General features: G+C 41.5%; 1 protein-coding gene across 1 annotated transcript in view; it reads left to right on the plus strand.

Annotated features, from left to right (window-relative positions):
- Positions 1-11,571, plus strand: part of LOC126458608 (cytosolic endo-beta-N-acetylglucosaminidase) — a 126,263-nt gene extending 114,692 nt beyond the window's left edge. Inside the window, exons 11-12 of the mRNA XM_050095766.1 lie at positions 10,623-10,756; positions 11,284-11,571. Of these exons, the coding sequence (XP_049951723.1) occupies positions 10,623-10,746 (124 nt within the window). The 3' untranslated portion in view covers positions 10,747-10,756; positions 11,284-11,571. The remainder of the gene's footprint in view (positions 1-10,622; positions 10,757-11,283) is intronic.
- The last annotated feature ends 890 nt before the right edge of the window (positions 11,572-12,461 follow it).

Genomic DNA, 12,461 nt, shown 5'->3' on the forward strand with positions numbered 1-12,461 from the left:
AGTCGAAAAGTTCCGGTCTATTTGTTGCTATGAGGTCTAAAACGTTAGCTTCACGAGTTGGTTCTCTAACTATCTGCTCGAAGTAATTCTCGGTCAAGGCAGTCAGGATAATGTCACAAGAGTCTCTGTCCCTGGCTCCAGTTCTGATTGTGTGACTATCCCATTCTATACCTGGTAGATTGAAGTCTCCCCCTATTACAATAGTATGATCACGAAACTTCTTCACGACGTTCTGCAGGTTCTCTCTGAGGCGCTCAACTACTACGGTTGCTGATGCAGGTGGTCTATAGAAGCATCCGACTATCATATCTGACCCACCTTTGATACTTAACTTAACCCAGATTATTTCACATTCGCATTCGCTAATAACTTCACTGGATATTATTGAATTCTTTACTGCTATAAATACTCCTCCACCATTGGCGTTTATCCTATCCTTGCGGTATATATTCCATTCTGTGTCTAGGATTTCGTTACTGTTCACTTCCGGTTTTAACCAACTTTCCGTTCCTAATACTATATGCGCACTATTTCCTTCAATAAGAGATACTAATTCAGGAACCTTGCCCTGGATACTCCTGCAGTTTACCAATATTACGTTAACTTTTCCTGTTTTTGGTCTCTGAGGACGGACGTTCTTTATCAACGATGATTATGTCCTCTCTGGTAAGCCGTCAGGTATTTTATCGTTTTGCCCAAGGGGGGGTCCCTCTAACCTAAAAAACCCCCGTGTGCACGCCACACGTACTCTGCTACCCTAGTAGCTGCTTCCGGTGTGTAGTGCACGCCTGACCTGTCTAGGGGGGCCCTACAGTTCTCCACCCAATAACGGAGGTCGATGAATTTGCAACCATTATAGTCGCAGAGTCGTCTGAGCCTCTGGTTTAGACCCTCCACACGGCTCCAAACCAGAGGACCGCGATCGACTCTGGGCACTATGCTGCAGATATTAAGCTCAGCTTGCACTCCGCGTGCGATGCTGGTTGTCTTCACCAAATCAGCCAGCCACCGGAAGGAACCAAGGATGGCCTCAGAACCCAAGCGGCAGGCGTCATTTGTTCCGACATGTGCTACTATCTGCAGCCGGTCACACCCAGTGCGTTCAATAGCTGCCGGAAGGGCCTCCTCCACATTACGGACGAGACCCCCCGGCAAGCACACCGAGTGCACACTGGCATTCTTCCCCGACCTACCCGCTATTTTCCTGAGGGGCTCCATAACCCGCCTAACATTGGAGCTCCCTATAACTAATAGGCCCGCCCTCTGTGACTGTCGGGACCTTGCCGGAGAATCGGCCACTGGCCCAACAGGCGAGGCATCCTGTGGTGGCTCGGAAACGATGTCATCACCACTAGGAAGCACCCCGTACCTGTTGGAAAGGGGTAAGGCAGTTGCCACGCGGCCAGATCCCACCTTCGCCTTTCGGCCAGGCACACGCGAGCCCACCACTGTCAGCCATTCACCCTGGAGTGATGGCTGACCGATAAGATGCTCACTGCCGGAAGACGCAGCGACATCAGGGGTTCCATGTGATTCCAAGGCCACCGAAGTAGGCATAGGTCTCACCACAGTTGTCCCAACGCCACTACGAGCCGACGCCTGCGCCTCGAGCTCGATGAGCCTAACAGACAAAGCCTCCACCTGCCCCCGAAGAGTGGCCAATTCTCCTTGCGTCCGCTCACAACAACCACAGTCCCTACACATGACTATGTTTACCCTACTCTATACGGTGACAAATTCCCAAGATAATCTTCTGATGAGCTACTCTAATAATCAAGAAACACTCACTGAAATACGAGACGCAAAAACTACGCTAGGTTTTCCCAGAAAAACTATTTAAAAGCTAAGCGCAGCAAATAAGTACAAAAACGCTTTATACAAACAGTACTCGCTGCTGCTGGTGCTCTCGCTCTGGCTGTCACAAGACAACTGCTGATTCAAGTGACTAGTGGCTAACGGCCGCGAAACAAACAAAAGACGGTTTTAGGGCGCTTTCTGTTCTAAACGATCAAGAAAACACTAAGAAATCTAACACGAAAACTACGTAAAGTTTTATCAAGAACTGTTAGTTACTATGCAGAGCAGATAAACACAAATAGAATCCCTTCCTTAGTGGAAGGTCGTAAACAAAATGCAAAATAAACGCTTTATACAAACAGTACTCGCTGCTGCTGGTGCTCTCGCTCTGGCTGTCACAAGACACCACTCACCATGCTTTTGTTCACTGCCAAGTCTCCATAAACATTCTGCAAGCCTCTAAATATCTGTAATACTCTGGTTTTTCACTGAAAGAGACTCGGTGATGGCTACATCTTCAACTTTTGTTTTCCTGTCATCATCAGTTCCAATGCAATATTACAGTATGTTGATTATTTATACTTTTGGGCCATCTAACAACAACTGATTGAAATGTGATTTTCATGCCATACATGTTTCGCTTTTATTCTCTGCAAGGCATCTTCAGTGGCAGGTTTCATCAATGTTGTTCTACATGTTGTGTTTTTGTTCCATTTGTGGCACTGTTCCTACACTGTGAAGTCTGAAAAACAAAATTTCAAATGGTAATTATAAGAAGGAGAATAGTGCCAAAAATGGAACAAAAACACAACATGTAGTACAACATTGATGAAACCTACCACTGAAGGTGCCTTGCAAAGAATAAAGGTAAAAGGTGTATAGCATGGATATTGTTTTATTCAGTGGTAATGAGATGGTCCAAAAGCAAAAATTATCAACACAGCATAAAATCAATTATAGCTGTTTACTTGGAACACACCTCTGTTACAGACAGCATTTTGAGGCTATGTGTGGAGCTACCGCCTATTGGAACTTCATGAAACTATAGGGGCTGAAACAGGATTATTCCAAAACGCCGAACAACAAATTCTGCATTTTGCCACCAAAATGGGCAAAGAAAAGAAAGGTGTTGCACTGCTTATGGAACACCCCTCATAAATGTAACCTGATATCTGTGATTGAAACCAACTACAATAAAATCATGAAAATGATTGTTTCTTAAATGTGACCAGAAATAATTTTATCATATGTGCTAGTGGTGCAAATAATTTTTTGGGTATTTTTTTGCTTTTGACAAATGATATGTTTCTGTTTATGCAACTTGACTGATTCCATTTTTACATACAATATTGTGATAATGGACCTAACTGTAACTTCAACCTCTTGTAAGCAGTGATCTAATGTATACTACATCTTTATGTTTCTGTCTAGTTTATTAAATGAATTATTTAGGAATAAATGAGATGACTCACCAAAAGGTGGAAACTCAGTGTTGTTGATAGGTACACAAACAACAGGTACAGAGCTTGGCTAGCTTTCAGAGTGCACTTCCTTCTTCAAGCTTGTGTGAGAAACATGCACACAAACACATACACACTCACTCACTCACTCACATGCACATGCCTGTCTCCCTACATTGTGCTCAACCAACTGCCAGATCTTTCCTGGCCCATGATGAATGTACTGGGGTGAGGTGGTGTTGAGTGGGGTGAGGGATGGCGAGAGGTGGAAGGCAGGACAGGGGTTGGGGAAAGTGGCTTGTGGAAGAGTGGAGAGGCATCTGTGAGCTGGCTAGAGGTGCAAGTAGAGGGGGCAGGCAGCAAACTGCTGGTATGCGATTTCATAGTGCAGGGCTTGAGATAACAGCACATAACTAGCTGATGTGGGGACACAAACTGGGTGGGGTTGCTGTGGTAGGGAATGGTGTGCATGTGCACACACACACACACACACACACACACACACACACACACACACACTATTGGGTGAGCTCCCATCTGTGCAGCTCAGAAAAGCCGGTAGTCATGGGGAGGATTCATGTGGCATCAGTTGTGAAGCAGCCATTGAAATATCATTCGTTGTGCTCTGCTGCATGTTGTGCCTCTGAGGGGCCCACCTTGGTTTTGGCAACAGTTTTGCAGTGGCCATTCATTCTAGTTGACAGCTGGTTGGTTGTCATACCAACATAAAATGCTGTGCAGTCCTTGCAGCAGAGCTGGCATATAACATGGCTCCTTTCACAGGTGGCCTGGCCTCTGATGGGGTAGGATAAGTCTATGACAGGACTGGAGTATGTGATGCTGGGTGGGTGGATTGCACAGGTCTTGCGTCTGGGTCTTCCACAGTTGTGTGACACCTGGGGCAGAGGACTGGGGGGGGGGGGGGGGGGTGGCATAGGGATGGTCTAGGACATTTTGGAAGTTGAGTGGGCAGTGGAACACCACTTTGGGAGTGGTTGGTAGTATTTTGGATGGATGTCTCTATTTCAGGCCATGATGACAGATAATCAAAGCCCTGACAAAAGTTCCAGTTCAGTGTGTTATTGGGTGACAACAAGGGTGCTTCTTGTGCTTTGTTCTTGGAATGCATTTGAGGATCATGTGTGTGGGAGTATCTGGCACAGGAGATATGTTTGTGAATTAGGTATTCCTGTTGGCAAAGGCCTTTGTGAGGCTTTCAGTATATTGGGTAAGGAAGTCATCATCACTGCAGATGCAGCTACCATGGATGGCCAGGCTGTATGAGAGGGATTTCTTAGTGTGGAGGGGTTGGCAGCTGTCAAAGTGCAGGTACTGTTGGTGATTGGTGAGTTTGATGTGGACCAAGGTGTGGATGGAGCCATCTGACAGGAGGAGATCAAGATTTAGCAAGACGGCACAACGGGTGGAGGATCACCAGGTGAAGTGGATGGTAGAGAAAGTGTTGAGGTTGTGGGGTAATGATAAAATGTCCTAGTCTGGGTCCATATTATAAAGATGTCATCAATAAACATGAACCAGACCAGCAGTTTGGTGTTTTGGGAAGCTAGAAATGTTTCCTGTAGTAGACCAGGAAGATGGCATAGGGGAGGGGGCCGTATTGGTGCCCATGGCTGTGCTACAAATTTGTTTATATAACTTCCAACATAACCTCCATTCCCTGCTGAAATCCTTAGGCCCTTCCCAGAACCTCTCCCCTGATTCCATCTCCCTACTCACCCCAACAACAGCCCACATCCCACCTTCTACCTGCTTCCCAAAATCCACAAACCTAACAATCCTGGGCACCCTATTGGGCCTGATTACAGGGCCCCCACTGAAAGAATCTCAGTCCTTGTCAATAAACATTTCCAAGCATTTGTCTTAAACCTAGCCTCCCACATTCAAGATACCAACCACTTCCTCAATCAGCTCTCCACCATCCCCACACCCGTACCTCCCAGATTAATGCTTGTCTCTGTTGATGCAACCTCCCTATACACCATTCCTAATGCCCAAGGCCTTGCTGTGATTGAATACTACCTCTCCCAGTGTCCTGTGGATTCCAAACCCACCACTTCATCCCTCGTACACCTGACAAACTACGTCCTAACCCATAACTACTTCATCTTTGAGGGGAAGGTATACAAACAAATTCATGGTGCAGCCATGGGCACCCACATGGCACCGTCCTATGCCAACCTCTTCTTGGGCCATGGAGAGGAAACATTTCCTAGCTTCCCAAAACCCCAAAATCGTGGTCTATTGACATCTTTGTAATCTGGACCCAAGGCCAACACACCTTATCCTCATTCCTCTACAACCTCAACACCTTCTCTCCCATCCACTTCAGCTGGTCCTCCTCTACCAATCATACCACCTTCCTAGATGTCGATGGCCTCCTTTCAGATGGCTCCCCCACATCTTGGCCAACATTAGACCCACCAATCACGAACAGTATCTGCACTTTGACAGCTGCAACCCCCTTCCACACCAAAAAATCCCTCCCACACAGCCTGGCTTGACTACCCATCGTTGATGCATCTGCAGTGATGAAAACTCCATCACCCATTGTGCTCAAAGCCTCACGAAGCCCTTTGAAGACAGGCAATATCCTCCAGAAATAATTCACAAGCAGATCTCCCATGCCATATGCTCACAAATACCTGATCCTCACACCCATCCCAAGAACCAACCACAAAGAAGCTCCCCCACTGGTTACCGCATATCACCTGGGACTGAAACAACTGAACCATGTTCTTCATCATGGGTTTAATTATCTATCATCATGCCCTGAAATGAGGGGCATCCTACCCAAGATACTTCTATCCCCTCCCAAAGTGGTGTTCTGCTTCCCACCCAACCTCAACAGCATCCTAGTCCATCCCTGTGCCACTCCCAACCCCAGTCCCCTGCCACAGGTATTTTAACCTTATGGAAAACCCAGATGCAAGACCTGCCCAATCCACCCACCCAGCACCACGTACTCCAGTCCCGACATAGACTTAGCCTACCCTATCAGAAGCTGGGCCACTTGTGAAAGCAGCCATTTTAGATACCAGTTACACTGCAACCACTGCACAGTGTTTTACATTGGTATGACAACCAACCAGCCATCAAACTGTTGCCAAAAACAAGGTGGATCACCCAGTGGCAGAACATATAGCAGTGGACACCATATGAGATTTAAATGGCTGCTTCACAACCTGTACCATCTGGACTCTCCCCACCAGCAGTTTTTCTGAGCTGCGTGATGGGAACTATACTAACACCACATCCTTTGCTTCTATAACCTTCTTGGAATAAACCTAAGACACCTCGCAGCCCTCCCACCCCCGACCAAATAGTGTGTGTGTGTGTGGGGGGGGGGGGGGGGGGGGGGGGGGGGGGGAGCAAGCTCGCATATTTTTCCCACAAGCTTAAAAATGGAAGCGCATTCCGAAAGCTAGCCAAGCTCTGTACCTTTTGTTTTGTGTATCTATTGACGATGCAGTAATTATGCCTTTCAGTGAGTCACCTCCTTTATTCCTAAATAATTCATAATTTTTAAGTGGTAACAATAACAGATATTTTGCACCCATTTGACAGGTATGTCACACTCTTACTTTCCTAAATATGTAGTATCTGTAAAACATTTACCATATTTGTAACACTTGAGGTATATAGAATTCAAAGTAATACCTTCCTGCATTCATTTATGACATTGTTTGTACAATAAATGGAAAGCTTATTGCATAAATAGACAAAAATACCCATTACTGTATTATTACATGATTGAAGAACAATCATTGGAAGCAGTCACATCCATAAAATATGTAACAATATGCGTACAAAGCAATTTAAAGTGGAATGGGTACATAAAACTAATTGCAGGTAAGGCAGTGTCAGACTGACATTTACTGGAAGAATACTTGGGAAATGCAGTCCCCCAACAAAGGAGGTTGCTAACTATCCGCTTTTTCGAACAATACTCGAATATTGCTTATCAGTCTAAGATCTGTACTACCAGACAGGACTGGAAGAAGAAATTCAGAAGATCCTAAGAAGAGCAATGACTTTTTTGCAGGCTTATTTAGAAAGTGCTCAGCCAAACCCAGTGGCAGACACTGCAAGAGAGACATTTACCATCACACTGTGGTTTCCTGTTAAAATTCTGAGAGAGTACATTCCTAGAAGAGTCAATCAGTGCAGTAAAACCCCTTTTAACGAATCTCTGGGGACCAAAAAATTTGTCCCTTAAAAGAAGGTTTTCCTTAAATAATGGTTTAGGTCAAAACGCACACTGCATAATCACAAACTCACCTTGTGCTGCATACAAAAATACAGTGAACATGAAAATGTTTCTTGCCAAATTTATAGATATTTTGGATGTTAGGTCACATCAAAAGTCATCAACTGGTATCTTAATTTAAAAGGAGAAAACTTTATTTAGCTAATGGCACTCAATGAATTAGATATCACAATAATGGATAAAACTGCTATACTGTCTTTATTTCTGAAAAAAATCTAGAAGAGTAGTCGGCTGCTTCCTTCCAGCAGAGCGTACGCCTAGAAGTTGTCGTTTCAGCTGGTTAATACTGTTAAGAACTGACTCATCCACAACGAAGGATGAGAAATACCTTCTAACAGTCTCAAGTACTTCCACAGCTGCAGAAAAACTTGGTGTTGGTGAGTCCACATCTTCATCATCATCATCATCATCCTCGTCACCACCACTGTCACCACCAATTTCAGTTTTTTCACCAATATCAGGAGCAAACAGCTCACTCATGTCCATAGTGGGTGTAGAAGAAAAGTACATTATCATCACATGAAATAAAATCTTGGAATGTCTCTGTCTCAGGAACATCTATAACATTCCAATCTTCTTCAGGGATATCGTCCTCCACAAACGATGTTGCACCACAGCAAAGTATAGCTTTTCCAATGCTCCACTCTTTCATTGCCCACAGATGCACTTTCTCCACTTAAATTTTGGATTGAGAGATTGTGACGTTTTTTAAAACGTTCTAGCCAGCCATGAGATGCACTGAAGTTTTCATATACCATCCTCAGTGCAATTTCTAGTGTCTTCTCAAGCGACACATTGGCACCTATGGGAATATTTGCGGCTCTTATTCCCTGAAACCAGTCTAATAGAGCAGTTTCTACGGCTTTGAAAGACGACTCACGAATATTCTTCCTTTTTGATGAACATGAACTGCGTGCTTCTAAATTAATAAAGCCTCCTTATTTTTTATTATTCCACACAAAGCTGATGGCGCCAAATCGTATTTCTTTGCAACATTGCGATTCTCTTCAAAATCCCGAATAATTGTTAGCATCTGCTGTATCGTCAGTTTTCTTCATTTGCTGGCCATATTACACACACAAAAACACTATTGTAAGTAGACTACACAACTACATTATATATATAATGCTTTCACTTTATAGCGTCAGACATGACGGCTGGAGCACGGTAGTGCAGAAGAATTGTGTTTGCAAATCATCTGTTTAACATTCATCAGTCTCTATAACTTCACTACTATCGTTACGAGACCAATATCTGAACGCTAATGTGGACATCAATTTTAAGAATGCAAATGATCAAAGCCTCACGTTACGATTTGTTGTCCGAAAACAAGAAGTGCAGCTGCAGACCGTATTTTAATTAGCGAATTGTAACACACTTATTCCTTAAAAGCGGGATTTAAAAGAAAGTGCGATTCGCTAAAACCGAATTTCAGCAACACTGTTTTTATGGCGTTATCTCCGGGACAAACGAAAGTATTCCTTAAAAGTGGGATTTTCTTAAAAGTGGGTTCGTTAATATGGGGTTTTACTGTATATTGCTTCCTTGTACACATATCTTACAAAAGGACCATGTAGACAAAATTAGAGAGATTTGAGCTCACATGGATGATTGCTAGCAGTCATTCTTCCCATGAACCATCTCCAACTGGACCAGGAAAAGGGGAAAGTGGCAGTGGTACAAAAAGTACTCTCCACCACACAGTGCAAGAGGGCTTGTAGAGTATGGATGTAGATGTAAATTTTCAGTCCACTCATATTTGTCAGAAAGTGACTTCAGCTGTGAGGTTCAGAACCCATCACTTCTGAAAATTTCTGAAACAGAGCCTCTTGAGTTAGGTTTTTACCAGCGGGAATAGGTTGAAATCAGCATATGAAAGATTGAGAAGCTGGGATGGGTGATCCAGTGTTACATTCTTGGCAAAGTAAATTTAAACTGCTATGCAAGTACATTGTGAAGCAGAAACACCAGTTTATTCTCTAACCATACTTATGTACTTAGTTACCTTAACAGTTTGTAAGCTGTGGATAATGGCTGCATAAAGTCCCATTGTCACAATTTAAACCTCTTCAAGACATTTTGTCCACAGTTGTATGGCTTGTATGGCAAATAACAGTTTTAAATGGAAATCATGATCTTGTCATCAGCCATTTCAGTGGGATTGCTTGCTGTTGACATGCAAACTTCCCTCTGGTTAAGGGACAAAATTTTGGAAAAGATGTAAACAAACTTTATTCTTATTCAAAACTTCATATAATAATTGATCATTTGACATAAGTGTGGTTGGATATACTGACGAATAGGCTTAGTGTTTTCATCAGTCATGGAAACGGCCATGTGTCTATTGTAGAGTCATCTGTAGTGCTTGTGATGTGTTCAATTAACTAATTTTTATTGTCATTTCTCTGTGGTTTTTCATTATCTCATTTAAGTAGGTTCTCCAACATCTGCAATGACTCAAAATGTTATTTTCATAAGAATATTTTAAGAAAATCAAATGTTGGCACATTTTGTGTTAGTGAGCTTTTAAAATCTGACAATGTAAGAATATTGTCAGGTGCAGTTCCAGTTATTTGATAAATGGGAATTGGAAACTTCTTGTAATCTTTCCCTGGTAGACTTCACTTTCAAAAGTGGACTGGGATTTTTGTGTGCGTATTTCATTTTCATTTATTACAAAAAATATTATAGTATTTTGGGACTCTCACACTGGTCAGGGTATAAGACCATTACTTAGAAGAAGGTGCATGTGAATCCCGTCCCAGTCATCCTAGTTCCTGTTTTCTGTGGTTTCTCAAATTCCATCAGTCTCTCTCTTCCTTGGCTAGGTCCATGTAATCCCTTTCTCCCTCATTGCCTAGTTAGCTAATAATGAATCTGTAGCAAGCTCACTGCCCATTTAATGTTAAAACCTTAAATTATTATTATTATTATTATTATTATTATTATTATTCTGTTATACAGAGCTGTAGACAGTTTCTCGTTTTCCATTGTGATAAGTAATTGAAGTGTATAATATGATCATATTCTGGGTTGCTACATACACACTGAATTTTCTTTTACCTTTGATGTTTCAGTCATTATTTATTCCATGTAAACGGAACAATTCTGGAGATAGGAGCAAAGCTCAGAGATCCAGGGACAGAAATACTGTTGGGATATTTGTCACTATACCCATATGGGAGACGTTACCGATTATAGTGTGTTCAAAGTAAGTATGTGCTACAAGATTTTGGTGAACATATATCTGTGCTCTTGCAAGTCACTGAAATTAAGTCTACAGAACCATGTGTCACTTAATGTAGAAATTACTAACAAATATGTATTGATTGAAAGACAAGTGAGGCATGAATTGAACAAAAAAAAAAGTGTAGGAAAACAAAAGAAAGTGGAGAAATAAAGTAAACTGCAAATAAAAGATGTTATTAAAGAGCTTACCACCGAGAACCCAAAAACTGTTATTAATGACTGGTTGCAAATCCAGATATGGATCTTCTTTTGTACCCAGTGCTCAAACTATTATTAGTAAAAGCTACTGTGATCCTTACAATGATTTCATTAATAAGCGATTCAGGATCACAGTGTTCCAATTTCTTTTCTTTATGTCACTACTCGAGAAGAGAGAAAGAGAGAGGTAGAAAAAGATAACTTTTTTAGTGTACAACTTTCATTTTTTTAGAAGTAACTACAGTAGTTTGTTAATTTTAACTAATTAGTTATTTGTATTTTCTGTTCCAGTGATACAAGACATTTTGAGCCCGTAACCAAAGATTTTTGAAAGTAGAAGTAATAGGTGACAAGAAGTCAAGAGAATAAGAATTATCTGTTGTAACTGTAGTGCTTTATCAGTGACCATAAAATTTTTTGTATGAAGAATGGATTGTGAAATAAGATGATTGTCATTGGTCTGTAATATTATTATTGTCTTTTCCCATTATTTTGTTGCTGGTCATGAAATATCAAATTATCAATAGTTTATTTTTGTATGTCTTTAAAATTGTCTTTTAATGGCATTTCAACTGTGTGTGGAACCAACAGGAAGTCAGATACAAGAAATTAATGAAAGGGTCCATGTCTTGAGTGTAATGCAGTTCATATCAGCAAAACATGACATGTTACTGTGACATACATAACAAAAAGTGTGATTTCAATGTAATGAGTAAAAATGTTGGGGATATAATTTTATAGAGGATAAGTAGAGAGAAGAATACAGTTATTCTTATATTATGAAATGTACGCAATTTGTATTATATATTTGTTATTGACAGTGAAGTATATTTTATCTTGGCTTACAGGTTGTATTAAAAAAGTAAAAAAAGGAAGTTATTGAGAGATGTTGAGAATCCCCCCTAGTCACTAGAAAGATAGTGAGAATCATATCATTTGCAAACCCTCTTTTGTGATACTGCATTGCGACATTTCCTCTTCATTCCTTTGTTCTTTCTCCAGACATTGAGACTTCTTAAAGATATACAAGTTTGCAATGTACACAACCATTTTTTGTAAAAGAGAACAACACCATTGTGTTCTGTAATGTATTTGCTGCTGCTCATGTTGCTGTTTGGGACATGTTTTGTAAGAAAATCACGCCTGAATTAACCATTTTATTCTGTAAATAAAAGGTGAGTTAAGGAAATATCTCCAGGAAGAAAGAACCAAAGGGATAAAAAGACCATACTGTACTTATTTTATTTACATATTTTGAAAATGGGTTACACTAAAATTTTAAAGAGGGTTATGTTCTTTTCTTTCGTATTTATTTATCTGCCTCTTACATTACTTCAAGAGGTCCACCCCTGGTTTAGGGTAGTGTCTTTGACTGCTAATCAAAACATCCTAGGTACCTTGTTTGAACTCTGTCACTGCTTAAATTTTGAATAAAGGTCCTCAGCAATGACAGCCAAAGACTTCTGGCA

Source organism: Schistocerca serialis, chromosome 2, assembly GCF_023864345.2.
Source record: "Schistocerca serialis cubense isolate TAMUIC-IGC-003099 chromosome 2, iqSchSeri2.2, whole genome shotgun sequence".
Classification (NCBI taxonomy): Eukaryota; Metazoa; Arthropoda; class Insecta; order Orthoptera; family Acrididae; genus Schistocerca; species Schistocerca serialis.